This window comes from Sardina pilchardus, chromosome 2 (assembly GCF_963854185.1).
Source record: "Sardina pilchardus chromosome 2, fSarPil1.1, whole genome shotgun sequence".
Classification (NCBI taxonomy): domain Eukaryota; kingdom Metazoa; phylum Chordata; class Actinopteri; order Clupeiformes; family Clupeidae; genus Sardina; species Sardina pilchardus.
Genome location: NC_084995.1, coordinates 6,975,955 through 7,003,912, shown reverse-complemented (window position 1 = coordinate 7,003,912; position 27,958 = coordinate 6,975,955). Strand labels below are relative to the sequence as shown.

The window sequence follows — 27,958 nt, the reverse complement described above, 5'->3', positions numbered from 1 at the left end:
AATAACCTCCTTTTCAGACCACTAGATGGCAAGACTGCCATGACCAAAATCTGGGCTATGGTCAGGCATGGAAAATGTAGCCTACCATTTATTCACCCCTATACTTTCCACTGGAACCTTCGCAGAATACATTTATTCACTTCACACAGTTGATTTAAAAAAAGTCAATTACGCTGAAATGTTGGTTTGATTAGGGCTCTGCTTGAGGTCAGAGATATTCTCATGTTTTTTTTTTTTTTTTTTTTTTTTTTTAAAAGATTCTCGTCCATCTACAGCCAACGCGAGAATTCTGGAAGTTAGGCCTACGAGTTGCCATAAAGAATGCGTGACATAACCGGGAAAGTATTGTGACAAACAATAAACTGCACGCATTTGGATAATAGAACGCTAGCTATATGCTATGTGACATACACTAAGATATTTGCGTTTTCCTCTTTCCGTACAAAAAATGCACTCCTCTGAACACAGTTGGTCGTGAGAGATGCTTAGGACCCTGCAGTTTCGAAGGAGGGAGGGGAGGAGTTAAAAATGATCGACATAATTTTCTAGAGGCTCGGCAAGCTGAGAGCGAGTAAACTGGCTCGCTGACCACAATTAAGCCGCCAAATGACAGTGCTTTTTATCAGAATCCCCAGCAAAACTTACATTCCAGTGTTTGGAGGAAGATTGAGGGAAAACAGCTATGCATTTTCGTCTTTGATATTTGCTTTCCAGCTCATCATTCAGAGTTGATAATGCTCAAGATGAAGCTGCCGATGAGAGCGGCGGAGGAGGGAGACAACTCCGTGGAAGAAGAGCAGGAAAACAACGACTGCAATTTCCACGCTCACCATTTAATTTCAAATTCGGCTCCTTGTAACGGAACGGATGACTCTGGAGCGAGACCGGCTTGCCCGCTTCCACAATTGAACAAGGAGGCGGTGTTCGAGTGGTTCGGGTTGCACCTCAGCCCGGCGAAACGGATAGAGTTCATGTGTGGGCTACTGCATATGTGCCAACCGTTTGAACTCCGCTTTTTGGGTTCCTGTCTCGAGGACCTCGCACGTAAAGATTTTTATGTCCTCCGAGATTATGAAATCAAGGCGAACAGCCAGACCGATTTGGGCCTCCTCATGGATGTTACAGATCCCGTGGTCCACTCTAAACTGCTCATTTGTCTATCTCTTCTGGGATCTGAAAATAGGGAATGCGCAGGAATACTGTTTAGAACACTGAGCCATGTTTATTCCTCTCTTAACTTGAAAAACTGTGGGGTTTCCCCATCCAAGTACGGGGATTCCATGCACGGTCAAGCCCGCTACCCAACTAACGGAGGAGCCGAGTCTGGGAAAACAAAACCTTCACCAACGTTGGACATGGAGTCTGACATTAGTTCTTTAGAGCAGTTGGCTCTGCTCTTCACTATGGCATCCCTCCACCCGGCTTTCCCTTTTCACCAGCGAGAAACCATCAGGCTACAGCTGGACAACGTGGAGACTGCGATCGAGGAATATAGGAGAAACTGTGACAGCAATGAAACCCCTACGGTAATAATTTGAAAAGGACACTTCGAGGGAAACGCATTCAACCGTATTTAGTCATTCACCTGTTTGTTATAGCTTGGCATTATGAAAGTCACGTAGCAGGTAGGCTACATTATGGTGCGGCATTGGACGCGATAACGTGGGCTATATGTCGAAGCTAGGGGATGTAGCTAAATTTGAATTATGGAAGAATACAGGCTGTGTTTCGTGAATAAAATGGTCATCTAGATTTGAGTATCAATTTAGCTGCTGTTTGGCATTAAACTTGTGTTCTGCCATTGCTTTTCTTGCCATTAAAGTAGAGATTCTCGTAAAGATGGACAGCCGGTAAAATTCGTTCACAGCCTTCTTCAACCAATAGTAGTTTCTCCATCCTGAGGAGGCAGTGTTTGTTAAAGCCAGGGTATCCCGCTTAGGGGGGTGTGGTAAATCCATTTCAGGCAAAGATTGTAGATAGGCGGAGCTGGCGTTATTGTGAAATTGGGGGCCAAATATTCGACTTTTCATTTTTCATTTGTCGTTGCCATTTGATGGTAATTTTCTGAAGTGAGTTGAGTCTAAATATCCCCCCTCCTGTTTTTAAGTCCTGTGTGGCCTGGACACGATTTCACAGCACACGCCCCCTCATTATAGTATCCTACGTGATGGAGGGAATTGCCTATTTTAATTCGCTCCAGATTGTTTTCTCTTAAAGACTGAATGAAGCTGTAGCCTACTGGAGAGATTTTTATTGTTGTTTTAATAATACATGGGATGAAATTCCTGCAAGGGCTCTATACACTAATCCAGCGCGAACTTTATGGGCGCTGCCATCTTGAATATCGCCATTCCTGCGTGCCTGCGAGTATGACGAGTGACACTTGCCTGTGCTTTTCAATGAAAGCATCCTGTCAGAGAATGTCTAACAAGGGGTCCCGCTCATGAATGAAAATGTCAGGTGAAAGGGAACATTGGATCAATGATGTCAGACTGTACCAAAACTTACCAGTGAAGGTAATTTATTAACACCATAAAGTATTAAGACGTGTATTAATAACAGCTAACCTCTGCAACAGCCGCCTATGGAACCAACGGGCTAATTTCTTAGCAGCCAGGCACGCAGTAATGGCGGTTTTGTGTTACTTCCGTGTTTCGCTGGATTAGTGTATACACACTCCGGATGTGTGTACCTCACCTGCCTATCACTAAAGAACTTCACTCTGTGTAATCTAGGTTGCACATCATAAAAAGAAATGCCATAGCAAAAATATGCAGTGCTTTGCTGTAGGTGCAGAGCTCTAATATTCAGCACCTGTTAAATAGACAGTTCCCCTCTCATCTCTCCCTCTGTCATTTGGGGAAACCCCATTTCACCCACACGTGGCAGCATCAGCATCAGCATCAGGTCCTGTTCTGCTGGTCGTCCCAGCCAGCGCTGGTTGAGGTGAATCCACCATTAGGCTGCATCTGTGAGGCGGGTGGGCTGCTTATCGGAGCTCCGCAGGCTGTCTGGCCGTGGCGTGCGTGTCTTCAGCTATTCTATCCGCAGCTCTTTGATTGGGAACAACCGCCAGCAGGCCTGAATGGATGTATTGTGGGAATCTGGCATTGTGTCTGTATACCAGCAATCTCTTCGGTCTCTATCTCCCTCTCCCCCTCTCACTCTCTCACACTCCTCCATTCCCTCTCACTCTGTTTTTCCTCTCTCTCTTTCTCTCCCTCTTCCATCCCCTTTTCCCTTTCTCTACCTATCCCTCCCTCCCTCTCTCCCTCTCTCTCTGTTTTGAGCAGGATATTGAGTGAAGGGGTGGAGGGGGGGTGGTCTTGATGAGGCACCTTGTGTTATTAGAATGTGAAAGGCTGGCTGAATAAGTCGTTTGGTCATGCTCTGCCTCGTGTGAATGCCTGTCCCCCACCCGTACGGTCTCTCTGCTGCTGTGTACCACGAGGGGATTTGATTTAAATAATGCCACATGATCGTGGAGCAGCTCTGCCACAGGCAGCTGCAACACCAGTTGATCCACTTGAGGAATATGGATCTGTTAGCCTCCACGACACACTGTTCCACTGAGTCTCAATTCTGTTCTTTTCACTCTTGGCCTGCTCTGCTTACCCCACTGAAGTGGTACTCTTGAAATAGTAGTGGTGCTCTTGATCAGCTAAGCACATCGCATTTAGCTAATCAATCAAAAATGAAGCCATAGTAGCCTTTGTTTTATATGTAGAAATGAGGGCAGAAGAGTTTTAGGGGCAGGATTGACAACCATTCCTAGACTATGCTCAAACAAAGATGATGCAGAGGTTTATCCGAGCATAGGACAAAACTAAAGATGATCACCTTTATCACCTCCGAACATCTCTCTGTTGCCCTGCTCTTTGCTGATGCTACCAATGAGAAAGCCTTCCACTGTGTGTGTCTGCGTCTGTGCGTGTGTGTGTCTATGTGTGTGTGTGTGTTTGGTCTCGGCACTCATCAGTCACTGACCCCTCGCTGGTGAAGCTGTCAGACTGCGTCTGAGACGGTACTCCAGCCCAGACAACAGCTGGTCGCTGGCCTTGGACTGAGCTGGGCCCTGGCCTGGCATTGACCCAAACGGACTGGGCTGCACCCGTTACTCAGTTGGCTTCTGTCTGGGTAGAGCATGCGGCAGGGCCAGAGGCTGGGATCGACTGGGAGCTGTGACGCAGGACTTGTCTGTCATGAGTTAAAATACAAATCTCTATCTCTCAGTACGTTGACTCCACTGGAATAAACCTGGTTAAAGAAGAGCTGCTGCACTGCCATACAAATGAAGGCTAATGTGCTGAATGAGCGGGGGGAACTATATAGCGCCAGTATGAAATGAAATCTATTTGACGGCTCTCCCATAAATGTATGGATTTATTCGTTTCAAGGCAGCACTTTTGTGACCAACTGAGACAAACACATCCATTCATTTAAGCAGTGCTGTCTGACTCATTTTATAGTTGGCTAGGCTCTATTCTGAAAGCAACAGCATTTTTTCAAAGCCAAAATCTTGTCCACTTTTACTATGATAAGTGAAGCTCCTTCCAAAAAGTAGCTTTTTTCTGTTTAGAATTCTGCGACGGCTTATGGTATAAAGTATGGGGTCTTGCAAATGTCTTAACAATTTCTTATTTCTTCTTTTTTTTTTTAACAGTCGAATGAGTTCCGCAAGTCTGACTACCTCTGTCCACACACTGGGAGAGGCAGAGCGCGGCCATCCCACCCAAGCAGAACTGCTAGCGGCAAAGGTAAATGGAAAAAAAAAACACCCCATTCCTCAGTTTGCAGCTGTTTATCTGAATGAAAGGGTATGGCTTCTATCACACAGAGAGGCATCAAACAGACGAGACGGTTCCTTTCAGTGAGCGCTCCAGCAAGTGTTTCATTGACTGCAGAAATGAATGTACTGTAGGGCCAATGTTGACACAGTCATTTCAGTTCTTTACAAATAACTGCACCACCTTGACAACATAGGCTAGCAATGCACAATAGACTGACATGACTGAGTTACAATGCCAGACACTTCTGTGAACAAAGTTTACTGAAGATGAAGGCTATTTTAAAACTGGTTAATGAACAGGATAATATTTGATATTCAGCTCTTGCCTCTTGTGCGCAGCCTAGTCCTTGGAACTTAGACCCTTCTGATTTGGAGATTTGGGACGTGCTTGGACTGAATAATGCACATATGAAACGGATAAAGGAAATGCATTTCATTTTGCTCTTTTATTTTTTTTTCTGCCATTTTCAGCCGTGCACATAGAGAAAATCATCTTGAAGGAAATCTCCGCGAGTTCAAGGGAGTACAGTTTTGAGGTAAGTCCACAGTTTTCTCCTGCACCAGTAATCTTGATTTCATCTCTCTAACAGTATCAAGTAGGGTTTTTGAGGCATATTTAGTTCAGAGTTCTTCGCATGAAAATGACCAAACAGCTTCTTTTTACCGAGTATGATTGCATCAAAGACCCTCTGCATGGTCTGGTATGCCTGCCTCCTCACAAGTGCCAAACATGGTTTAGGCTCGTTATGTGTGTATATTAAGGCATCAGTAAAGCATCGCTTATCCTATGCCATCCTATCCCATAGACGTGTCAAGGGCTGTAACCTGTAAGCGTCAGTATCATGACTTGAGTCCTAGTTCCTCATTCTTGCCCTGATTGGCCCTGATTCCTTACCTGCCAGTAAAGGCAGTTTGGAACTTACTAGAACCTTGCAGCAGAGCCCCTGTGGTGGAGGTGTAGGGCCAGGGGTGGAGGCAGGAGAGAGGAGGAGGTCTGGAGTAAGAGCCCCTGTGGTGGAGGTGTAGGCCCAGGGATGGAGGCAGGAGAGAGGAGGAGGTCTGGAGTAAGAGTAGCAGCCCCTGTGGTGGAGGTGTAGGGCCAGGGATGGAGGCAGGAGAGAGGAGGAGGTCTGGAGTAAGAGCCCCTGTGGTGGAGGTGTAGGGCCAGGGGTGGAGGCAGGAGAGAGGAGGAGGTCTGGAGTAAGAGTAGCAGCCCCTGTGGTGGAGGTGTAGGGCCAGGGGTGGAGGCAGGAGAGAGGAGGAGGTCTGGAGTAAGAGTCAGAGTATGAGACTGTGGCCTGGTGCCAGATGGCTGACGCAGAGCTGGAGCACCAGCGCACGAAGGGAATGTACGGAGCTCCTGCTGTTGACACACACACACACACACACCCAGAGAGAGAGACCTCTTCGAAACACACATACACCCTTGAGACAGAAACCCTCACACACACAATCACACACACACACTCACACACACACACTCACACACACACACACACACACACTCACACACACACTCCGTGCCCTGAGCCTGTGAGTCTCTGCTCTCTGTGTCATGTAACTTGATTTGAAGTCCCAGTGGGTCATTTCATGTTCTGAAGGAGCGACGGCGAGATAAAGAGACAAGTACAGAACCTTGTTCTTTTATTTCCAGTCTGCCCACCCCCTTCCCGGGTTTCAACAGGATCCTGACAAATGTTCCGGAGTGGGGTTGTTGATCTCTAACTGCATCCCTTCTGGGAAAAAGACCATTATACTCTACCATAACAGTGTGGAGACTTTGTCTTGGTGTGTGTGTGTGTGTGTGTGTGTGTGCGTGGGTGGGTGGGTTGCAGGATGCCCAGAGGCGGACTATGTTGCAACTTGGACGAAATATGGACCCTCTTCTCCCTCCGTCCCCCTGACCTAGCCACACATCTGCTGTGGGGGGGGGTGATTTGGATTTGGATATTTCGGCCCCATATTGAAGTGTGAACATGAAGAGCAACAAATGTCTCAGAGCAGAGCAGGACCAAAGTAGCCCGTAGCGCTGTCGAGGATCTCCTCTGAAGCGGCCGGGGTCTTGAGAAAGGTCATGTTTACGGTAAAGCTGGAAGAACCGCTGCTGTTGACAGAACTTAATATCTGTCTCACTTTTCCTAAGCAGACATTTTAAGGCCAAGAAGGGAAAAAAAAGTTGGACCAACATATTCACAGTTTCAACCCCCCCTCCTTCACCACTGTGTAAAGTTAAATCCTAAAATCCTGTGCTAGGGTAGGGGAAATATACTGGAGGATTTTTGTTTAGATGCCTATTATGACTACCATCATGCAGTGTCTAGACTAGTCTGACAGTGAGTTACTCAAGAGTGAATAAGTCCTTGTGTTCCCATGTTCCCTCTCCCCTGGAAGATGTCCTGCCGGCGCTGGCCCTGCAGTGGCCGGGGGGGGGGGGGGGGGGGGTGGCAGTGGTGGACATATTGAGGGCGTGTGTGAAGTGTTTGTGTGGCCGGGCCCATCTCTCCCTCCTCTTGTGCGAAGGCCTCGCCGGCGCTCCCTGTCGTCTGCCCGGGGCTAGCGGAGCGAGGGGTGAGGGTCTCTGGCGAAGCCGAGTGTGACGGAAAGCCGCGTTGACAGAGGGAAGCGGTGACCGCGTCCTTGCTGAAGTGACCGCCTGTGACACAGATCTGAACTGATAGTGCCCACCCACCCACCCGCCCTCTCCTCACAGTAAGGCTGCCGGCGCTTGGATGTCTGTTTCTGGTGCTGGGAAGATGGCAAAGGGCTTCCCATTACGGTCAGCATTGGGGAAAATGACAGAAACAGAAAGAGCACACTAATGAATATTGTGTAAAAGGCTTGATCAAATGAAGGGCTAGTAGGACTAATGGGCTCCCATACTGTATGTATGTACCATGCTAAGGCCAGGGCAGAATAGTATGTACTATATACTAAGGCTAGGGCAGAATAGTATGCACAATTACATACTATTCATTACAAACTGTATTCAGACCAATAGGTTCATCTGTAGTATAAGTTATCTAGATGACGGAACTCAAATAATGGATCCTTTTGGTCAGAAAAAAAAGAAAAAAAGAATCGTGGCAGTGATGAGGGGAATAGTGTAGGGACGGGCGTGTACCGTAGGCTGAAACATCTTGGTGTACCATGGATGAGCCGACAAAAGCTGACACTTGTAATAATCCTCACTTAGTCAGGGAGTAAATTGAGTCAGCCGGAGGGATGACAGGAGCTGGGTGTGGGCTGCTCTACTGCGCCATCGCTCAGCTCCTCCCCATCTGCCCCAATGACCAGTAGCACTGTTCTAGGTCTCATCAGGACAAGGAGAACACCATTGGCAGTGTTACTGTTGAGATAAAAAAAAGATGGTGCCACCAAATTGGCTGCTGGCTCTACCAACAATGAACCAGTGCCACTAGTGGCAAAATGTGTCTTTATGCCTGTGCTGTACTGTACTCGTATTCAGTACCAGTATTCATACCAGTACTGCTCTGTTATCACACAGACATGAGCAATTGAATGATCAATTCAATTCAGAAAATGTTTTAATCCCTTGAGCACCATTCCAAGAAAACAGGTATGGCAAAGGAGCGACTGATCTTTGCTAGAGATGACATGTCTAGCAAAGATCTTAGAGTGGAGCGCTCCTGAACCTTTGATGTCGAGCCCTGTACCTCCTGTGACCGTCATTTAGCGCGACTGGTTTCCAAAGTATGAAAGCAACCTCTCCTTCATGACCTAATTAATGTGTGATCAGTGGGAGGCCGTATAGCTTATGCAATCAGTGCCATTCCCCTGGCATCTAATGTGTCTACTAGCTAGGCTAGCTCTTTCATCATTAACCGTTAGCTTCAACACAAATGCAAAGGAGTTGGCTAAGATCATGTTTGTTTGATGAGGTGCGGGGGCGAGCACATGCTCTGCTGGCCTGATGCCCATACATGCGATGGCAGAGATTTAGTGTAGTGCTCGGGGAATCGGGTAAATCGCAGGGATGAGTGGATGAAATCAGGAAATGAAGTTCAGCGTTGTCAGGCATGCTTTATCCCCTGCACAAATGAGTTTAATCCAGCCTGGGTTAGCATCCTGTCTGCCCGCAGGCCATGATTGGTGAGAAAGGTGTAGTAAGCTGATTTGACAATCAATCAGGCAGATATAAACACACCCACACACACACAAAGCACATACTGACACATACACATGAAGACACACACACACACACACACACACACACACACACACACATTTGCACACAGCTGTTAGCGTGGCGGATGAACAGAGTGGTACGGTAGCTTGTGCCATCTGTTTCCTGGGTGGCTGTTGCCAGAGCATCCATCCTCATTATCATCCGGTGGGCAGCAGCAGCAGTAGCACCACCGCCACATCTGGATGTGTGTCACGTTAGTGTGTGCCAAGCGCAGTCTGACATCACACTCACACACTCACACACTCACACTCACACTCACATGCTTTAACTGTCTGCTCAGCAGCTCTAACCTAAGGGTCCTGTGAAAGCTGCCATCATATGTGCCTGACTGAAATCCACAGCCGTGCGCCATGATCGAGCCCAGCTTGGTTCTGCACGGCTCATGAGGCTTCCGCTCTACAGTTACAAATGGGAATCAGCGAGGAAGAAAGAAGGCCGCTTGTGTGTGTGTGTGTGTGTGTCTCGGCGTGAAAATGCCTGCCAGTGGTATTCATGTGTGGAAAAAGAAAATAAATAAATAAAGCGCTCGGTGTTGATGGAGACATGCATTACACGTTAACTGTCTGTACTTGGTCAGTGTAAACACGGCTCTGATTTCACATAATAGCGGCGAGCTCCATGGCGTGAGCTAAGACGGGCCCACTGATCCCGGGACAGATACACGGTGATGAGTGACGGGGGGCCGTGAGGGGAAGCCAAATGCATTTTTAAAGAGGCTGGGACTCGGCTATTACTGTCAAACCCTGAAGAGTGTGATTTTGCGTGTGGTGTTCATGTGTGTTTGTGTGGGTGTGTGTGCATGCCACAGGTTCTCACCAAGATTGTGTGTGTGTGTGTTTGTGTGTGTGTCATGGCTTTTGTGATGTTTAAATGACCTAGTGGCAAGTGAGAAGGAGATTAGGGGCCAGTTTCTTTCCTCCCCCAGGACAGTCATAAGCTAGACCTTTAAAAAGAAGGATCTCTGTCTCTCTCTCCCTCCCTCCCTCCCTCCTCGCCTTCCCTGTGTGCATTCACAAAAGACAGGAAGAGAACCTTCCCTCTTTCCCTCCCTCGCGTCTCTCTCTCTCTCTCTCTCTCTCTCTCTCGGCTGTGTTCATACGTCATATGTCACAGTAATGCCCATACATCCCACTGCTGCCAACCCTGAATGCCGCCCCATTGGCTCACGGCAGCACCATTTCCTTTTCCCACGTTCAGCGTGTTGTGCAGCTGACGCCGCTCTGTGCGCTGTGTTGGTGGAGCTGGATGCCATGTTAACGCTGAGGCACCAGGTATTCTGGGCCACTGGAGGGAGGCTGAGCCGTCCCTAGAGGCAGATGGAATCTCGCTAGGCAGGCCGCCGACCTGTATTAAGTCCCAAAATGTTTATCCGTTGCTGGAAGCCAGCGCTGGTGTTGAGAGAGGCAGTTTAGAGCAACAGCTAAACATTTCAGCACCCCCCGGTTGGTCTGTCTGGGGAGGGGTGGAGGGGGGAAAGAAAATGGGAGTAATTAAGGAAAGGATCCTCTTATCGACAGTCTCCGTGGCCGTCAGCCAGAGGTCCTTTTAGAGGAAATTCCCACTGCTTTATGAGCGGGTCCGCTCATCAGAGATTTTGGGGTGACTGCAAATGAAACAGCCATTGCCTAGATATCCGTCTGTCTGTCTGGTGTGTCTGTGTGCCATCAGACGCCGACTCTAAGGGTCTCACTCTCCCTCTCTACCTCCTGGTCCGGCACGGAGGCTTGAGAAGATGAGAGCTCAGCATCTTTACTTGTGGCTCACCGCAGGCTCTCATTTTCTCCCCCCCCCCCCCCCCCACCCTACATGAGTCATGGTCTCCACATCAGAGAGAAGCCGCTCCGTAGTCACACAGCACAAGCCACGCTGCCTATTATTCTCAGGCTAGAAATTGTCAGTGGAGCTGACAACTGATGCTAGCAGACAGAGCGTGTTATGTTTGCGCACGGAGATGAAAGGCCCCACTCTCCGATATTGATTTGCCCAGGTCACAGCTGGAACAAGAGAAAAGACTTAATTCATCCTGAATGATTATGACTAGCAAACTTAATACAGTTTGTCTTTTTTTTTTAAAAGCTGCTGGAAATGATTGACTCTGTGGTCTCTTTGCACAGAAAGGCTTCAGTTTCTGTCTGCTCCAAATGCTTGTGATTGACATCAGGGAAATTGTGTGTGTTCAGCTAACATTAATTAAGATTGCCACTGACGAGCTCAGTCAGCTTATTGGTATAGGAGAAGATGAGATGTAATGCGATATAGATTAGCAGCAGGTTGATTGATCTGTGTTTACATTTTTACTGAAATGTTACAATAGCCTAATTTGTGAATTATAGCTGTTTTTAACCTACTTATGGAATAGATTAGCATTTGGTGATGGTCAGGAAGGGTTGTGTGTGTGTGACTAGACTGTTGGCTGATGTGGCTTGTGGTATCATCATCGCAAGAGATATAGTTTGAAGCCTTTTGTATCCCTGAACTTGTAACTTGGACGCACTCGGGTTTGGCACAGATTCCCCCCAGGTGAAGCAGCGGCGCTAGGTTAGCCTGCATCAGCATGCAGTGAATCCTAGCTGGCATGTTTCAGTGTCACTGCTCTCTCACAGGCACCACTGTACTCCACCCTATTTCCTGAAACAATATTTTGACTCAGTGGATGAGCTACAACTCTTCTCCCGGCTCAGTCCCAGACACTAGGTAAATATTTAGATGCCACGGGGCATTTGGTTGCAGAGGGAGAGCCTGCTGGCGCTCGCACTGCCTGATGTGAATCACACTCACCGCTGGTAGCACTAGCTGCCTCTGCTGATGCTGCAGCTCCAGGGGCTTTGTTTCGATATGGTGAAAGTTGCACAATTAATTGATCAATCAACAATAATTTTTTATAATTGGTCAATCGCTTTGTCTTTTTTGTTTTAGTCAGAGGGGTTGATCGATACCTTCTGAGGGGAGTAAGTCTCATAGTGATTTTTTGCAAGGTATACCACCCTAGAATTAGGAAATATGTGATGTGCATTGCTGGTAGTTTTTGGTGTGTTATCACTCCGTTTATTGTACGCTTATGAGGGGATATATTACAGGTGAATAGGCTAAAAATCTTACTATACTGTAGATATCACCACAAAACTTCCATAGCTGATTATTTACATTATGTCAACATTTTTGTTGTACTTGATATTTTCTGAAATATTACATAATGTAAATGAACCATTGTCTAATGACATGTGCAATAATGTGTATGCATTTTAAGTATAGGAATCCTAACATTGGATAAAATCAGGTTCAACATTTTTTTGTTTGAGCATTGTGAGCGAAATGTTATTCCTGAAATTCCTGAAATGCTGTATTTTTTTTTTAATGTCTTCATACATTGCCTGAAAATCCATGTTGTATATTTCATAACTTGTATTTACTTTCTATAGTTCACAAGCTATATGAACAACCTGATGATATACAGTACCTTGTCAAAAATCACTATGAGACTTATTCCCCTTGAATGGTACTGATTGACCAAAATTAGGTAGATGCAAAATTTAGAGATTAGATTTTTTAATTGTCAAACATTTTATCTATCAAACCACTAATGGATAAATACAGAAAATAATCGACTCAGTGACAGGGGTTTTCTCACGAACCATCATAGAAGGTGTTATTTTCCTAGGGTTTTGTTCAAGTTGTAGCACAAAGATGATGAAGGTTCAGCACTGTCGTTAGATTTTTTTTGTATTATTTATATTGTCTTGTGTTGTATGCTTTGTAAAATACTGTCCTATAATCGTCAGCTAAGAAGTTGGCTTGTCATAAACTGTCATACACATCTTTATATTCTTTCAGAAAGTTAAAGAACATAACTGTCCCAGCTGGTGTTTCTCCTTACAGCTCAGTTCCACTGCTCCTGATTTCCTGTAGTAAGCCATATCTACTGGGGTTGTGGTCGGAGTTATAGTGTCATCAAAATCCATGGGGAGTAATGACGACATCCTCTAAGAATTCCTCCCCTTATGTTCACATTACAATTTAGGAATTATTACACTGAAGACTTGGACACTGTTGGACTTGGGGCCTAAGAAAGCAGATTAAAAAAAATGGGATAGTCTGTAAAAATATAGCCCTTGAGGTCTTTTTCCTCCCCTATGAAGACATTGGGTATTATGTCTTGCTTGTAAGGCTCATGCTGTTGCGATTACATGTCAAAGAACATTGTTTCCGATGTGTGTTTGGGCCTTTGGAATGCAGAAATGTTCTGGACAAATATTGTAATGACCTAGTTTGGCCGCGGCCTCGTTGCTGAAACATTCTGGGCATGCATCGTGTGTGTGACGTCAGCGGACGAGTGGGCGTGTGCTCTGAGAGACTTGAACCAATCACAGCTAACCAGCCTGAGACCAGTCTTAGGGCATCACCAGAGAACTAAATCATTTGCACTCTTTAAAACCGCATTAGGTCATAGTCTGTGACTGAAAGGTGGAATTTTGAGGGTTTTTATGGCATGTGGAAAATGCTAAGAAGAAAATGCTCTGGAAAGTTCGAAGGAGAAACAAGGTGCAGTTCTCCCTAGGGTGACTCCCGGGCCACAAATCCTCTCCCATAAGATCTACTGAAGTGAAGCAGCCTGAGGAGGAGGAGGAGGAGGAGGAGGAGGAGGAGGAGGAGGAGGAGGAGGAGGAGGAGGAGGAGGAGGAGGAGGAGGAGGAGGAGGAGGAGGAGGAGGAGGAGGAGGAGGAGGAGGAGGAGGAGGAGGAGGAGGAGGAGGAGGAGGAGGAGGAGGAGGAGGAGGAGTGGTGGCAGGGGGTGTACGGTGTTTCAAGGTGTCTTGTGATGGTTGATCCCAGCCCCTCTTCTCTCTCTTCTCTCCCACACTTTAGGTGCTCTGGTCAGACCAGTCATCCAGCACTGTGACCAAATCCCACCTGGAGCTGGAGAATTTCCTTTTAAAGGTAGACACACGCACACACACACACACACACACACCGCAAGAAATCGCAAAGAATGGCAAGAAATGGAGTCTCTCTCTCTCTCTCTCTCTCTCTCTCTCTCTAACTCTCTCTTCCTGATAGATTATCTCACAGATATGGCTGTTGTGCATTAGGGGCGGAAAAAAGCTTATTTAAAACCAGGTCACAATCCCGCCATCTGGCAACACCGTTGGTGCAATTTTTTTGTGTATTTATTTCCTCCACACTTCAAGAATGCATTACTTGCAGCCGGAGGGGAAAAAATTTCATATTGGAATGTTATTTTGATGCATTACTCGGTGAACTAAGGGCAATAAATGACTAAAGGAATACCTTTGTGAGTCTGTGAGAGCCATAACTGTGATTTTATAATCAGCCAGAGTTTGACCTCTTGCTGTCTTGCTGCTGTGTCACTGCTATTTTTTTTTAAGAGAATAACTAGTGGCGGGTCTCTCTCCTTCTTCTTCTTCTCCCTCTCTTTCTTTCCCCCTCCCTCCCTCTCTTTCTCCCTCTCTTAGCTGCCTAAAGGGCACTGCTCTGAGACCTGTGAGAAGGGGCTTCTGAGGCTACTGAGCCAGAGGGACCAACACGAGCCCAGGGATCTGGAGAGGATACTCAAGTGAGTGGGGACACCTCAAACACTTCTTATTCTCTCTCTCTCTGTTTTCATAACTGCTGTTACCTCTCCTCCTTTTCTCCTTTAGTCTAATTCTGTCACCCATCTCCATCCATCTTTTCTATCCTTACCTTAATTATTTTTCTTTCAGTCCATCTCTCTCTCAGTCTTTTTCTTTACCTGTGGTGTCACTGTCTGTCTTCTGTCCCAGTCTTGATTTCTTTTCTCTTTCTCGTTTCATGATCTGTCTGTCTTTCTCTCTGCTTGTTGTCTCTGTCTCTGTCTGGGTGTCTGTCCATCTCCTGTGCTTCCCCGTGGTGCTCCGTCTCCTGATGTAACCTGTGCCCTCAGGAGCAGGCTGCCCTCCCTCTCCCCTCCGCTGCCCTCTGCTGCCCTTTCCAGGCCTCTTGGCCGTGTTCTGGTCCAGTAGCGGTCACGCTGACATGCGGCCTCAGTGGACGCTGCTGCAGCCATTAGCCATGCTTCCTGCTTATCAGCAGTGTCCTCTGTGCCATAGGAGGCTCATTTAAGTGAGCACAGGCCTGCCTGATTCAGCTAGCCCTGTCGCTAATGGCCACAAATCTATTTAGGATGTGCGGAATGGAAAGTTTCCTTTTAAAGGCCAACTGCGAGCCATGATATTTAGGTCAGGCCCGCTGCTGTCGGGACCAGAGGGGATTGTGCTTCCTGTGTCGGGGGTTTGTAATGTGGCCTCCTCCTCCTGCCAGGCCCTCCCCAGAAACTCAAACACAAAGCAGCCTCTATGTGACTCCCCACTGTCACCGAGCCGCTGAGTGGCCTGATATTCTGCTGCTAACATCTTAATCTTCTCCCTCTTCTCCCCCCCTCTCTCCTAACTCACTCTCTCTCTCACTCTCTCTCTCTCTCCTCTGCCTGTTCTTTTTATGAACTCATTCCCCTTCTATCTTTCCCTATCCCTCTCTCCCTCTTTTGCTCTCTCTTTTTCTCTCTCTGCTTTCCCTCTTCTCTCTCTCTCTCTCTCTCTCTGATGCCTTTTACTTTTTCTTTGAACTTATTTCCCATTTATCTTTTTCTGTATCTCTACCTCTTTATTGCCCCCCCCCCCTCAGAGAGAGTTTTCTCTCCCTGCCCCTGGACTTCCGTCAGATGTGGGCCGTCTGTTCGTTCTTCCTCTCCGACTCGTCTCTTCAGTTCAGCAACCACTGTGAGTGTCAGCTACAATCAATCCAGACACACACACACACACACACACACACACACACACACACACACGCACACACAAAGGCTGTCCACTATAAGCCTAGCCAGAGCAATTGGTTTCCAGGAAATACATTTTTTATTTGAAGAATTTGTCAAGTCAATTCGATTTCACCTTTCATTATTGACTTTGTGAGGGAGTACAAGTGATTTTGAATGGACATTTGAGATGTGACATTGCCTGAAGTTCTATATTCCCATATTGTTGTACTGATGCCCAGATCTAGCCATGTAGTCCTTGCACAAGCGAATACACTTGACCGTGATTACGTAATGCCCTCTAATTCAATATTCAGTATTATACTAACGTTGAAGGCCTTTACTTACTAAAGGGTTGCACGTGTAGACCCTGTATTAACAACATATGTCTAGGTTGGTGTACTGGTGGTGATTTCTCTATCAGTTTATTAGATGATTAATACATTGTATTGTAGGCAGTTTGTAAAGAGACCTTGCTATGTAGCAGCATGCTCTGTTTAGGTAACACTTAATGTTGGGGTGCTGATAGATCAGTATTGGGGTGCTGATTATAGCAATATTTGGGTACTGATTATGGTCTGCATTGGGTACTGTGTCCTGCATTCCTGTGTGTGTGTGTGTGTGTGTGTGTGTGTGTGTGTGTGTGTGTGTGTGTGTGTGTGTGTGTGTGTGTGTGTGTGTGTGTGTGTGTGTGTGTGTGTGTGTGTGTGTGTGTGTGTGTGTGTGTGTGTGTGTGTGTGTGTGTGTGTGTGTGTGTGTGTGTGTGTGTGTGTGTGTGTGTGTGTGTGTGTGTGTGTGTGTGTGTGTGTGTGTGTGTGTGTGTGTGTGTGTGTGTGTGTGTGTGTGTGTGTGTGTGTGTTCGTTCTGGCACAACCTTAATGTCCCACCATCTGCCACCCTCCGCAGGTAACACCTCGCCAGCAGGCAAGCCATGCCAGTCAGCCAGGCACTGCAATGACTGCTCTGAGACCTCCAGTCTGGAGGAAGGTAGGGGTGTGTGTGTGTGTGTGTATGTTAGTGAGCTCCACAGTGTATCTCTTTGTGTGTGTGTGTGTGTGTGTGTGTGTTTGTTTGTTAGTGTGCTCCACAGTGTGTATGTGTGCGTGTGTGTGTTAGTTAGTTAGTCTATTTCTTTGTGTGAGGTGTTTATGAACGTGTGTGTGTGTGTGTGTGTGTGTGTGTGTGTGTGTGTGTGTGTGTGTGTGTGTGTGTGTGTGTGTGTGTGTGTGTGTGTGTGTGTGTGTGTGTGTGTGTGTGTGTGTGTGTGTGTGTGTGTGTGTGTGTGTGTGTGTGTGTGTGTTAGCTCCAGAGTGTCTTTTTTCTTTGTGTGGGGTGTTTGTGAACATGTGTGTGAATGTGTGTGTGCTCGGGGGGTAGGTGAGGGTGTGTAGTGTAGTGATGGTGTCAGACAGCTGTCGCGTGGCCCGTCCTTGTGTCTGGTTCTGAGGGGAGGGAGCCTGCAGGTGTTCCTGGATCCGTGTGGAGGACGAGTCAGCACTCACGCTCACAAAGAACCCTCAGACCCACTTCAGACTACACATCCCTTAGTACTCAGTAGTACAGTGCAAGTGAAGTATACTTTATTAGTGGGCTGCGTATTGTTACATGCTTGCTGGGATTTGGTAATGGATTAGTACCAAAGAATAAGAATTACTATCACGTTATTCAAGTGAGGAGAGTTACAACGGTATACTAGAGCCTGCATAATGAATATGAAGTAAGACTAAAGAATGACTTTGATAGATCTAAGATGTTTGACAATGACAGCGAGTGCAGTAAATGACAGCGACTGCATAGAGTTGTGTAGTTGTGCATTCCTCCGATTGACCTTCCCACTCCCCCCTTCCCTTCCCTCCCCCCCTCCTCCTTGTTTTCTCTCTCCCTCCCTCTCTTCCTGCCTTGGCATTTCCTGGCGGTGTGTCTCAGCGTTCTCAGATCTGGATCTGGAGCCATATGGTGGCGCCGGCGCTTGGATGAAGCGGAGCAGCAAAGGTGCTGGCCGCGGGTAAGGCCCTCCTCTCACTAGCGCACCACGCCTCACAGGACAGGGTAGGAGGAAGAGACCAGTGGGCGCTCAGTAGAACTGACCAAATATAGCACCTTTGTATCTGGTCTTTTACTAATCACATAGCATCTATAGTATTGAAGGTAATGACGTGGTCCTTAGTGACAGCAGAGGACTCAACAGAAGCATGTCTGCTATAAAAATGGTCCTATTAATGTTAGTAATACCATGCAGCAAAGATTATCTATATCTTACTGCTATCAGGACATCCATCCAAAATCCTGTATATGATTTGATTTGGCGTAAACGTAAGGCATACTGTACCTCCTTCACTAACATGATCTACAATCTACATGGTAAAACATGTAGTTGTACAATCATGACAGAAGTGTGACAGTAGTTTGCTGGTAAGCTGATGCATAAATTAAATGCAAATGATCATTGAGACTTTAACTTTAACGTATAGCATATTTCAAAAGCTTACAGTGTGTGGCCAAGAAGAGAGTCTAAGTTCTGTTTTAACGTCCTGTTCCACTGTGTGCTCTCTCCTCTCCTCACCTGTAGGGGGCAGTGCTGCCGGAGTCACCAGCGGGACAGCAGGAGGAGGGGTCGCGCTGAGCACAACGGAGAGGTGGAGTGGGGGCGCCAGAGCCCGTCCCGCACGCAGGGCCACTCAGAGCAGGTGAGGCTGGGCTGGGCAGGGCAGGATGGAGCTGGGCAGGACAGGGGGCAGTCACTGTCTACCCCAGAGACCACTAGACCAAGTGGAGCCACACTCTTGTACAAGAGCAGAGCATATTTCTGTAGCACATGCATGTACAATCATGTGGTGCATATGTTGGTGTAAATATTGGCATGTGTCCATATAGACATATTTGTGTATTCTCTGGTATTCTGTATTGTGCCCTCATTCATCTCTCTCTCTCTCTCTCTCTCTCTCTCTCTCTCTCTCTCTCTCTCACTCACTCAATCGCTCCCTCTCTCCTTCTCTCTGTGCAGTGCTGTGCTGGTGAGAAGTGGAGTTCTATGACTGGGAAGAAGCCCAAAGCGAGAGCCTCAGGTGCTGACAGGTACGCAGAAACTAGCAGGGACAGAAACGGCCGCAGGAAATGGAGCTCTGCCCCTCAGCCCGACGCAGGGAAATGAGCTGACCCCCATAAAGCATGTCAATGTGAAACCCAGAAACACTGCTGCTGGCTGTCTTATTGTGTACAGTAGGACTACGTTAGGTTCAGTTACCCACCACCACCACATCTCTAGAGTTAAACTGAGGTTTACTGATAAACAAACACAAAACAAACGTGCAGAACCCCTTGGTTCATGGCCCTTCACTTCCACACAGAGGTCTAGGGTATTTACAGTACCTTTAGGATTGAGTTTCAAGGTCAGACTGGCTCTCAGACAACAAATGTGTTCCAAGGGATGTATATTTCTCCTCCAAAGGAGAGTATGATGCACAAGATATTTGTATAATGTAGGAATATAATGTAAGCCATCGAAAAGTTTATAAGGTATAAACATTTCATAAACAAAAGTTTAAAAATCTATGTGTGGGACACAGCAACCAGGTAGTTTGAGGGACAAAACAGCTGAACAAAACAATACATCCTGTGTTGTTATGGCCTCAATGACTGATAGAATTTGATATTTACCAATGAAATATCAGCAGAGCACCCTGTTTGGCAAAGTGAAAGGTTAGTCTGTCTGTCAGCCATGTTCTAAACACGCCCATATGCTTAGATTAACATTTTAGGAAGTGGACGACACGCCGAGTTCATGCACAGCATGTGATTTACAGAGAAAGAGACAAGCATAAAATGGCAAATGAAAAATGTCTCCGGTGTCCTAGTCTTGGTATGTCATGCTAATTGGATGTCACAGATACTGATGTCCAAATCGATTCAGTGGCGTCACGTAGCCACCTGTGCTGTCCAGCCTCAGTTCCCCAACACAAGTGAATCTAGGTGGCTTTAACACTGCGGGCAGCTCAAGGTGAAAGCCCTCTGTGTCCTGTGGTCAGGGGGATGTCTGTCCCCTGAGTCTTCACACCGTGATGGCCAAAAATGGCTTTGTGTCAAGTTTGGCCCAGAGCCAGTGCTGACATTTCAGGATAGCTACAGAAAAGACCAAAACATGGCGCTGAATTACGTCCGTAAGTACATACACACAGAGAGACACAAACAGGGTACAGTTCCTTCAGACGTGTGTGTGTGTTGAGGTTAAGAGAGGAGACACACACATAGTTAACAGCATTTCGTTTGCATTTTGGACTAAAAGTAGTAGAAATAGTATGCTAAGAACAGCTTCTCTTTACAAATGAATCTTTGGTCTTTCGTTTGGGTTGAGGAAATGAACCCGAATACACCAATGTCCCCTCGGCCAGGAAACTGTAGCGGCTGTGAGGTTTCAAAGGTCATGCTCTGGCCTCATGTGTCACCAAAGAACATGGTCCCTAACGTGCTTGGGTGACCGTCGATGTGACTCAAGGCTGGGTCATGGGGTTGCTGAATGTCAGACCACCAGAAAATGAGCACAACAGACTTAGACTGACAGTTTAGAGCCTGTTCACAAATGGCATCTTTCATGTGGTAGCTTTAGTACATGGCAAGAGTTGCACGTCATTTATTGCTTCACTGATCTGTTGAGCCTGTTGCCTTTCTGATCAGGCTTGTATATTGGCTGGTAGCATAGTTGCTCTCGTAGCAACCACAAACCACTCAGATCCTTACCACCGTTTACATTTCTTTCCCTGATTTACCCTAGAGCGTTTTAAAACAGCACTCAAAATAGCCTCTTCCATTGTATCTTATGAGATGTTTGTTATGCCAGTGCTATTATTTGACACAGTGGTCCAAGGCCTAAGCCTGGGATGTCGTGCTCGTTTTAGCTGTCTGGGATGACGAGATGTGGTCCCAACAGAGGGAAACATTGTGTCTGTGCTGCTCTTCACAACCTGACAGTTCAAAAGCAGCGTGTGTTGGCGGAGGCATCTGCAGCATCTGCTTTGAAATGGGTAAAATGAGGACTTGGAAGAGAGTGGGGTGAAAGAGGAAGGTCTGTTTTTAGGCCATCGCCACCCACTGCCTGGCGTTGGCCTGAGTGGGTTGTTGTTCTGGCGTCTTCTGTGTGCTCATTTCATTCACAGTGGTGTTTGTGACAGCCTCGTCTCTTAAATCTGCTTCTTCTGTACCCAGCTGCAGAACAGACGCCCAAGTTCTGTTGGAAGAAAATGTCCTAGCTTCCTTTGTCCCTCTGTCCTAGCTTCCTTTGTCCCTCTGTCCTTTTCTATATCAGTCCTGCTCCCTCTCTCTGTCTGTTTGCTTTGTTCTCACTCTCATATTACTGTAGCCCTAAGAGAGAAGAGGACAAATCTCTGCTTTGCAATAAAAAACACATTGAAGATCTCATCCCCCCCCCTCTCCCCCTCTCTCTCTCTCTCTCTCTCTCTCTCTCTCTCTCTCTCTCTCTCTCTCTCTCTCTCTCTCTCTCTCTCTCTCTCTCTCTCTCTCTCTCTCTCTCTCTCTCTCTCTCTCTCTCTCTCTCTCTCTCTCTGTGTTTCAGGGAGAGGGCGAGGCGAGGGGAGGCGGACGAGAGCTTTGTGCCCAACGGGATCCGGAGGCCCTCTGCTGCTCAGAAGATAAGGCAGACTAGGGGTGAGCTGGGCTGGGCTATAGGCTCTCTCTGTATGCTACACTACAGACTCACACCAGTCACACCGCACCCACTCTAATGAGTACTCTACTCTTCTCTCACACACACAAGACAACATATACCCCCCACACCCTAACTGCACACACATACAGTACACACTTTTGTTGGTCTTGGTGCAGGGACATGGGCAAGCTTGTTTTCCCATTCTCACACAGCAGTATAGGCAGTGCATGGTAGGCTATGCGCAGGGATGTGTGATGGGATGTAGGTCACTGTAAAGCTAGCCCACATACTGCAGATCATCCATCTGTCTGTGATGCGTGTAGGGAGGTGGTTATGCTGGAACTATACCCCTGTTCCGTTCCTGTCCTCAAAATCAATGACTGTTTTGTAAATCCTGTCAATTTCAGTATTATTCATTCTATGAAAGTATTTCACCATGTTGGACAAGGCAGAATTGCACAATCCACAATGCTTACAATGAGCACAAGTGACCGTACCATGACTTTGAGTGCAAGTCAGTTTAAGACTGGTGTGCTTGTAGTCAGCATGGGACACGGCAGCAATGGAAGACATCATCCATTTCCATTTTCACCTTTGGGAAATCTTGTTTTGGTGTGCGTCTGTCAAATAGGCCCTGATGCATACGGAGAAACTTCCTCTGAGAGTTCCTACTCCACCACCTCCAGCCCTCAGCACCTTCAGCATGCCAGTTTACAGAGCGAGGATGAGGATGACGAAGATGAAGATGACTACGATGATGATAGAGGTATAGAGAAATAACATTTTAATAGCCTACCTTGGAACACCAGATGATTATAATATGCTATTGTATATCTGTATTCTATCATATCCTGATTTTCTGATATTCATGAGCACTATTCTGTTACAAATCCACCTCTTTAATTAAGCTGTCTGGTTGAAGCCTGGACATATTGTAAACAAAGTAGCATAGTTGGCTAGCTTATCATCGTCGACTGGTTGGACTGTTCAGTTTCCCCATGTGTGTTTTTTCTCTTTGGGACAGGCCCTTTTGAGTCTTGAAAAACATTGGTATTGAGATGATCAGTCAACTTGAATGCAAGAGTTTTAAACATACTGTATGTGTGCAGCATGCTAATGATGCTAACCGGATTGAATAGTAATTTAGCTAGCTGTCTTCTATGCATCATTGCTTTCACGATTGTGAATGTTTTATTTTGAGGTGCACCCTGACAGGGAGAGCGAGAGCTGGGCAAGGAGATACTGTTAGAGGGGGTTTACTTCTATAGGCTACTGTTTGGTAAAGTCCCACGCATAGTAGCTATACAATGAAAGCTACAAGAGCTATGAAATTATGATTTATTCATTTAATTTTGGACAACGTACTGGTAAAACACTAGAAGGGGTGCATCACAATTCTGCCTCCTCACACCGCAACACAGGTTGGTGGATATATGAGTGTTGTGATTTCAGTTTCTATATGCATATTGTTACAGCCCTAGAGTAAGCATAATCACAACAAATGATGTTTCTAGATGATTGTACTATTTGAACTCCTCAAGGGACTACTGCTAGCCAATACATTTCTGACCAACTCTGAACTCTGAACCAACCCTGGTCTAGTGGAATCCACCTCTGGGCCTCCCTGAGTTGAGCAGAGGGCAAGTTGTGTCCTGTCCTAATGAGGAGCCTGTTGTGTTTGTGTGCTGTCCCCAGACACCGGGAGCCAGTCGGACACGGGGACCCTGAGAGCGCGTCCTGCTAAAGGCGGCAGCGGGAAGGCCGTGGCCCTGGTCAACCCCATGCTGCCCGCTGCCCTGGAGAAGGAGCCCTCCCAGCAGGCCAAGAGCGCCGAGGGCCCCCAGTCTCCGTCTCCTGTGGGGGGGCTCCCTGCGGAGTGCCCCCTCTACCCCAAACCCAGCGCCCCCCTGGAGCCCCCCCTGGCCAGTCCTGCTGATGCGCGGAGCTCCGGTGCCCAGTCTCGCCAGCACCCTCCCGTGGCCGCGGTCAGCGCCCTGCCCGTCTCCACCCCGCACCTCAGCGACACCGCGCCCCCCGCCTGCACCCCTCCCCTGCCCCCCCACCCGTCCTCCCTCCCGCTGCGGGTACAGCACCCCTCCGTGCCCACGCACACGCCCAGCACGGGGCCCTCGCCCAGCCCGGCGCTGCCCCCCAGCACGGCGCACAGCGACAGCACCAGCCCCAGCGCCACCCACCTCCTCTGCAGCTCCAGCAGCGCCAGCCTCTCCGCCAACCCCCTGGGCATGACCGCGGCGGGCGCCCCCATGCAGATGCCTCCGGCCGGCCTCCAGCTGGGCTGCAACGCCTGCGGGTGCCGGGGCAGCTGCGGCGTGGGCGGGGGCGGCGGAGTGGTCAGCGGCGGAAGCGGCGGTCACCAGGCGACGACCAGCTTCTTCCTGCCCCCGCAGCAGCTGGCGCCGCGCCAGATGTTCAGCACGGCGCCGCCGCCGCCGCTGCCCTTCCTGCACCTGCCCTCGCACCTGTGCGGCGCCAGCTACCCGCCGGGCGCCCCGGCCCACCAGAGCGCCAGCGCGCCCGCCGGCCAGCAGCTCTCCTTCTACCCGCACGGTCCCGCCGCCCCCCCGCACCACGCCCACTCCCACGGCCCGCACGCGCCCGCCGCCGCCTTCTCCGCCGGCCCGCTCCTGCACGCCCACTCGGAGCACCTGCTGGCCGCCGCCGCCGTGGCCGCCAGCCAGCAACCGGGCTACGGCCTGCCGCAGATGGCCGCCTTCAGCCGCTTCTACGCGCCCGTCTTCCCGTCCGTGGCCATGCACGCCGGCCCAGGAGGAGGAGGAGGAGGAGGAGGGATGAAGAAGGGCAACAACATGTCCTGCTACAACTGCGGCCTGGGCGGCCACTACGCGCACGAGTGCAAGCAGCCCGCGGCGGACGGCGGCCAAGCAGGTAACGGTGGCGGGGTGACGGTGGCGGCGGCAGCAGCGGCGGCGGCGGCGGCGGCGGCTGCGGTGGCCGCCAGCGCTGCCAGCCTTAACGGCAGGGCCAGGAGATGAGATGATGATGATGATGATGATGGTGATGCTGCTCTCTCATGTCAATCTCTAATCTCTGTGTGTGTCTCTCTCAGCACTGACGCCGTACTGACGCTGCCTCCTGTGTGTGTGTCTGTGTCTGTGTCTGTCTGGCGGTCTGTGTGTGTGTGTCTGTGTCTGTCTGTGTGCATGCATGTGTATGTATTTGTGTTGGGGAGTGCTGGTATTTGCGTCTGTGTGTGTGTGTGTGTGTGTGTGTCTGTATGTGTGCATGTGGGTGTGTGTTACAGGTGGATTCCGGCTTAAGTACGTTGCCCCCCACTCCTCTGAAGCACTAGACAAAGCTGACTGACAGACAGCAAGGGGACCACGGAGTAAACGTTTGTTTCTTTCTGGGGCTCCCTTGAGGCTTCGTTGGCGTTTCCACTGCAGTAAACACGTACTGCACCTGGGACCAGGTGGCAGAGGCGCTTATTTCAAAGGTGATCTTTGGTTCATGGAATAGCTTAAGAATGTCTCTCTGATATTGAAAAAAAGGGCAGGTTAAAAGATGTGCCTCGCAAATGCAGCAGCATACTACCTTTTACATGGCAACAATAACATTTAAAAGAAAGGACAAGTGTCCCATTCATAAATGGAGTTCATTTCATTGTATCCGATAGAAATATGTGGTTACATTTGTTTTTCATACGGTCCACTACATTGCAAGACCTTTCATTTATTTTGTAAACATCTATTTGTAAATGGCTGTGAGCCATTGTCATTATTTTTGTTCTTTTATCAAAACTTTAAAAGGGTAATTTAAAGATGTAATTACAGTCTTATGAAACGTGATCCTTAAACTTGAGACTTATATTTGGAAAAGTTTTGAGTTGTTGATACGAGTTGCTTCTGATTTCATGATGCATGAAGATTCCATGCAGTCGTTTGATTTCTGTGGTAAATACATTGCAAGTCTGTATTTATGTTCCCTTGAAGAGCTCTGAATGTAAACGCTGTTTCTGTTGGCTTGATCGGTGTCATTTCATGTAATGTGAATTGTTTCAAGTTCATAATCATGATTCAGACATAGTGTTGTACTGCTGTTTTTTGCTTGTTTCATTTTTTTGTTTGTTCTTCATTTTTACATAATTTGTTTTGTTTGAAAATTGTAAAGCACTATGTTATGATGCTCAGCGTAACTTGATGTTCATGTCAGGTCCTTAAGTGCACTGAGAGTAATCTGTACTGATCTGTCCACTGTGCCGTTTGACTTGGGAGGGCTTGGGAGAGACGTGCTGTTATTTGGTGGTTTGACCACCAGAGAGCGCTCTAGTGAGCCTCTGTGCTCTGGTGCTTGCACACACAGCACTGGTAGGTTTTAAAAGAAGAGAGTACTTAGTGTCCCAAGTATTTTTTTATGTTTATTTTTATGACTTGTTAGCGTTTATTTTCATGTAACACACTTCCATTTCTACCAACTGGATTGTGACGTCCAGGGTAAAAAAAAAAAAAAAAAAAAAAAAAAAAAAATTTTTTTAGAAATTGATTATTGAGGTGGAACTTTATTGGAATGGATACTTTATTTGGAAATGAAGTCATTGTGAAGCACATATGTTTACCTGCATGCTCTTTGGCCAGGATGTGTTGTGTTTGTCAAGCGTACATGATGTGGGATATCTGTTCAATTGCCACTTAAACCAAGCAGTGTAAACACGTTTGTACTGACAAACCTTCAACCTTTTTTTAACAGCTATGTTTTGTTCTCTGGAAATCTTGCTTAAACTGCCAAAGCAGACTTAAGGAAAAAAAATCCCCTTACTTTTTTATAATATATGCAAACAGATAATTTAAAAAAAATATTTTATATTGGTTTTGATGAAGGGATCATGATTTTGACTTTCTTTATGTACAAAATCTTTAAAAGACAAAAAAACGCACAGCCCTCTTTCGCTGATCTCGGGGTGGGACAGAGGGGGAGAGACCCGCCCTGCACTTGTGCAGCTGCCAGAGGTGTTTGTTATATTTCTTTGGAGAGATGCTGTGCCGTACAAATGAGGTAAATTGTTACCCTGGGTTTGTGTTTACTGTTTCTTATCTAAACGTTGATATTTACTGGAAAGTTCGAATATATTTCTAGAGAGAAATTTGCATTTTAAGCAAATTTATCTTAAACCCATTGAGTTATCAGCAATAAATATTGAAAAAAAGACCAGCTCTCTGTTGTTGGTTTTTTGTTTGTTTTGTTTTTTTGGTGTCAGGATATTTTTCAAGAAAACACATCAGACATTTCAGTCCTGCTATTTCAGCATAAGGACACTAGATGGTAGTCAACAACAGCTTCAGCTGAGACTGTCAAGAGAAGAAATACCCACCCTTGGTTGAGTTCTGCATAAAGACTCACTTAGACTGCATGTATTGGTTCATGTGCTGACAATGTGATGTTTGTACACCAAGGCCAGGTGGATCTACTCCTGAGATATTTTATTTGTTCTTATTGTTGTTTCTTAGATACACACCATTTTGTTTTGCAAGGCGCTTTATATCATAATTGGTCCACTGCTGGGTTCCATTATGAAAGAACCATCCATATATACAAACTCCAACAACTACAGACAGTAATTGGCCAAAAATGTTCCTCTCAGTTGTTGTCCCAAGGAGGCCTGAGCAGTGTCTGAGTGGGTGTGTGCTTCAGTGTTGAGCGGCAGAAGAATTCCTAAAGCAAAGCCCCAGCACCAGGCAGCATTTCCCGTGCCTGTTGTCTCCATGGCAGTGATGCTCAGCAGGCCTTAGGCTGGCGTGATGGGGCCGCTGCTCAAGCACGCCTGTGTGCGTGTGAGTGAGTGGGCGTGTCTCTCGTAGAGGGGGGAGGGCCGGCAGGGGCGTGGCCTAGCGCTGGCCACATGTCTGTCATGAGTGTGTTTTTGCCCCGCCCCTTAGCGTGTGTGTAATCCGGTAGTGGGTGCCGCTGCCGTGTGTGTGTGCCATGTCGGAGCACGAGCTTGCGTGCTGGATTCGGCTGCAGCCCTGCATGGCCTGGATCATAGTCACAGCATGGAGCTCGCGAACCCCCTCCACCCCCCTCCTCCTCCACCTCCCTGCACCACCGGGTTGGGGGGGTTGTATAGAGACGATGACGAGCTGCTCTTTCTCTCTTATCGCACTGCTCTCCCATCTTCCTCCATCCTCCCCTTCTCCTCCCTCCATCCCCTCCACAACTCTCTCCTCTCTCTCCCCCGCCATCCTCCTCTCCTCTCTCATCCAGCCACCCCCACTAGAACCACACATGTTCTTTCTTTCCCTTCAAGAGCCGGGTAAAAAAGGCAGCGGGATGTGGAACCGTCGCCCGCGCCACACACAGCCCAGAGGGCAGCAGCGCCGAGACGGAGGCGACTGTTCTGGTGCAGTGATCTGGAAATGCAACATCAGCACACCTGGCCTCACCTGTCCTTGGCAGCTGGGAGACTCCATGCACAGCGGTCCCGCCCTGCGTGTGTCCTGGCCGCTCTGAGGACCGTGAGGGCCGTAGCTTTAGCCGTCGTCAT

The 27,958-nt window shown here is 47.8% G+C and overlaps 1 protein-coding gene across 1 annotated transcript; it reads left to right on the top strand.

Annotated features, from left to right (window-relative positions):
- Nucleotides 1-418: 418 nt before the first annotated feature.
- Nucleotides 419-26,627, top strand: zcchc2 (zinc finger, CCHC domain containing 2). The gene is made up of 14 exons (XM_062517391.1): nucleotides 419-1,526; nucleotides 4,664-4,757; nucleotides 5,261-5,325; nucleotides 13,859-13,930; nucleotides 14,467-14,567; nucleotides 15,656-15,750; nucleotides 16,689-16,769; nucleotides 17,709-17,787; nucleotides 18,352-18,469; nucleotides 18,787-18,857; nucleotides 21,349-21,440; nucleotides 22,073-22,207; nucleotides 23,137-24,348; nucleotides 24,725-26,627. The coding sequence occupies exons 1-14, from the start codon at nucleotides 735-737 to the stop codon at nucleotides 24,784-24,786; spliced, it is 3,069 nt and encodes a 1,022-aa protein (XP_062373375.1). The 5' UTR covers nucleotides 419-734; the 3' UTR covers nucleotides 24,787-26,627.
- The last annotated feature ends 1,331 nt before the right edge of the window (nucleotides 26,628-27,958 follow it).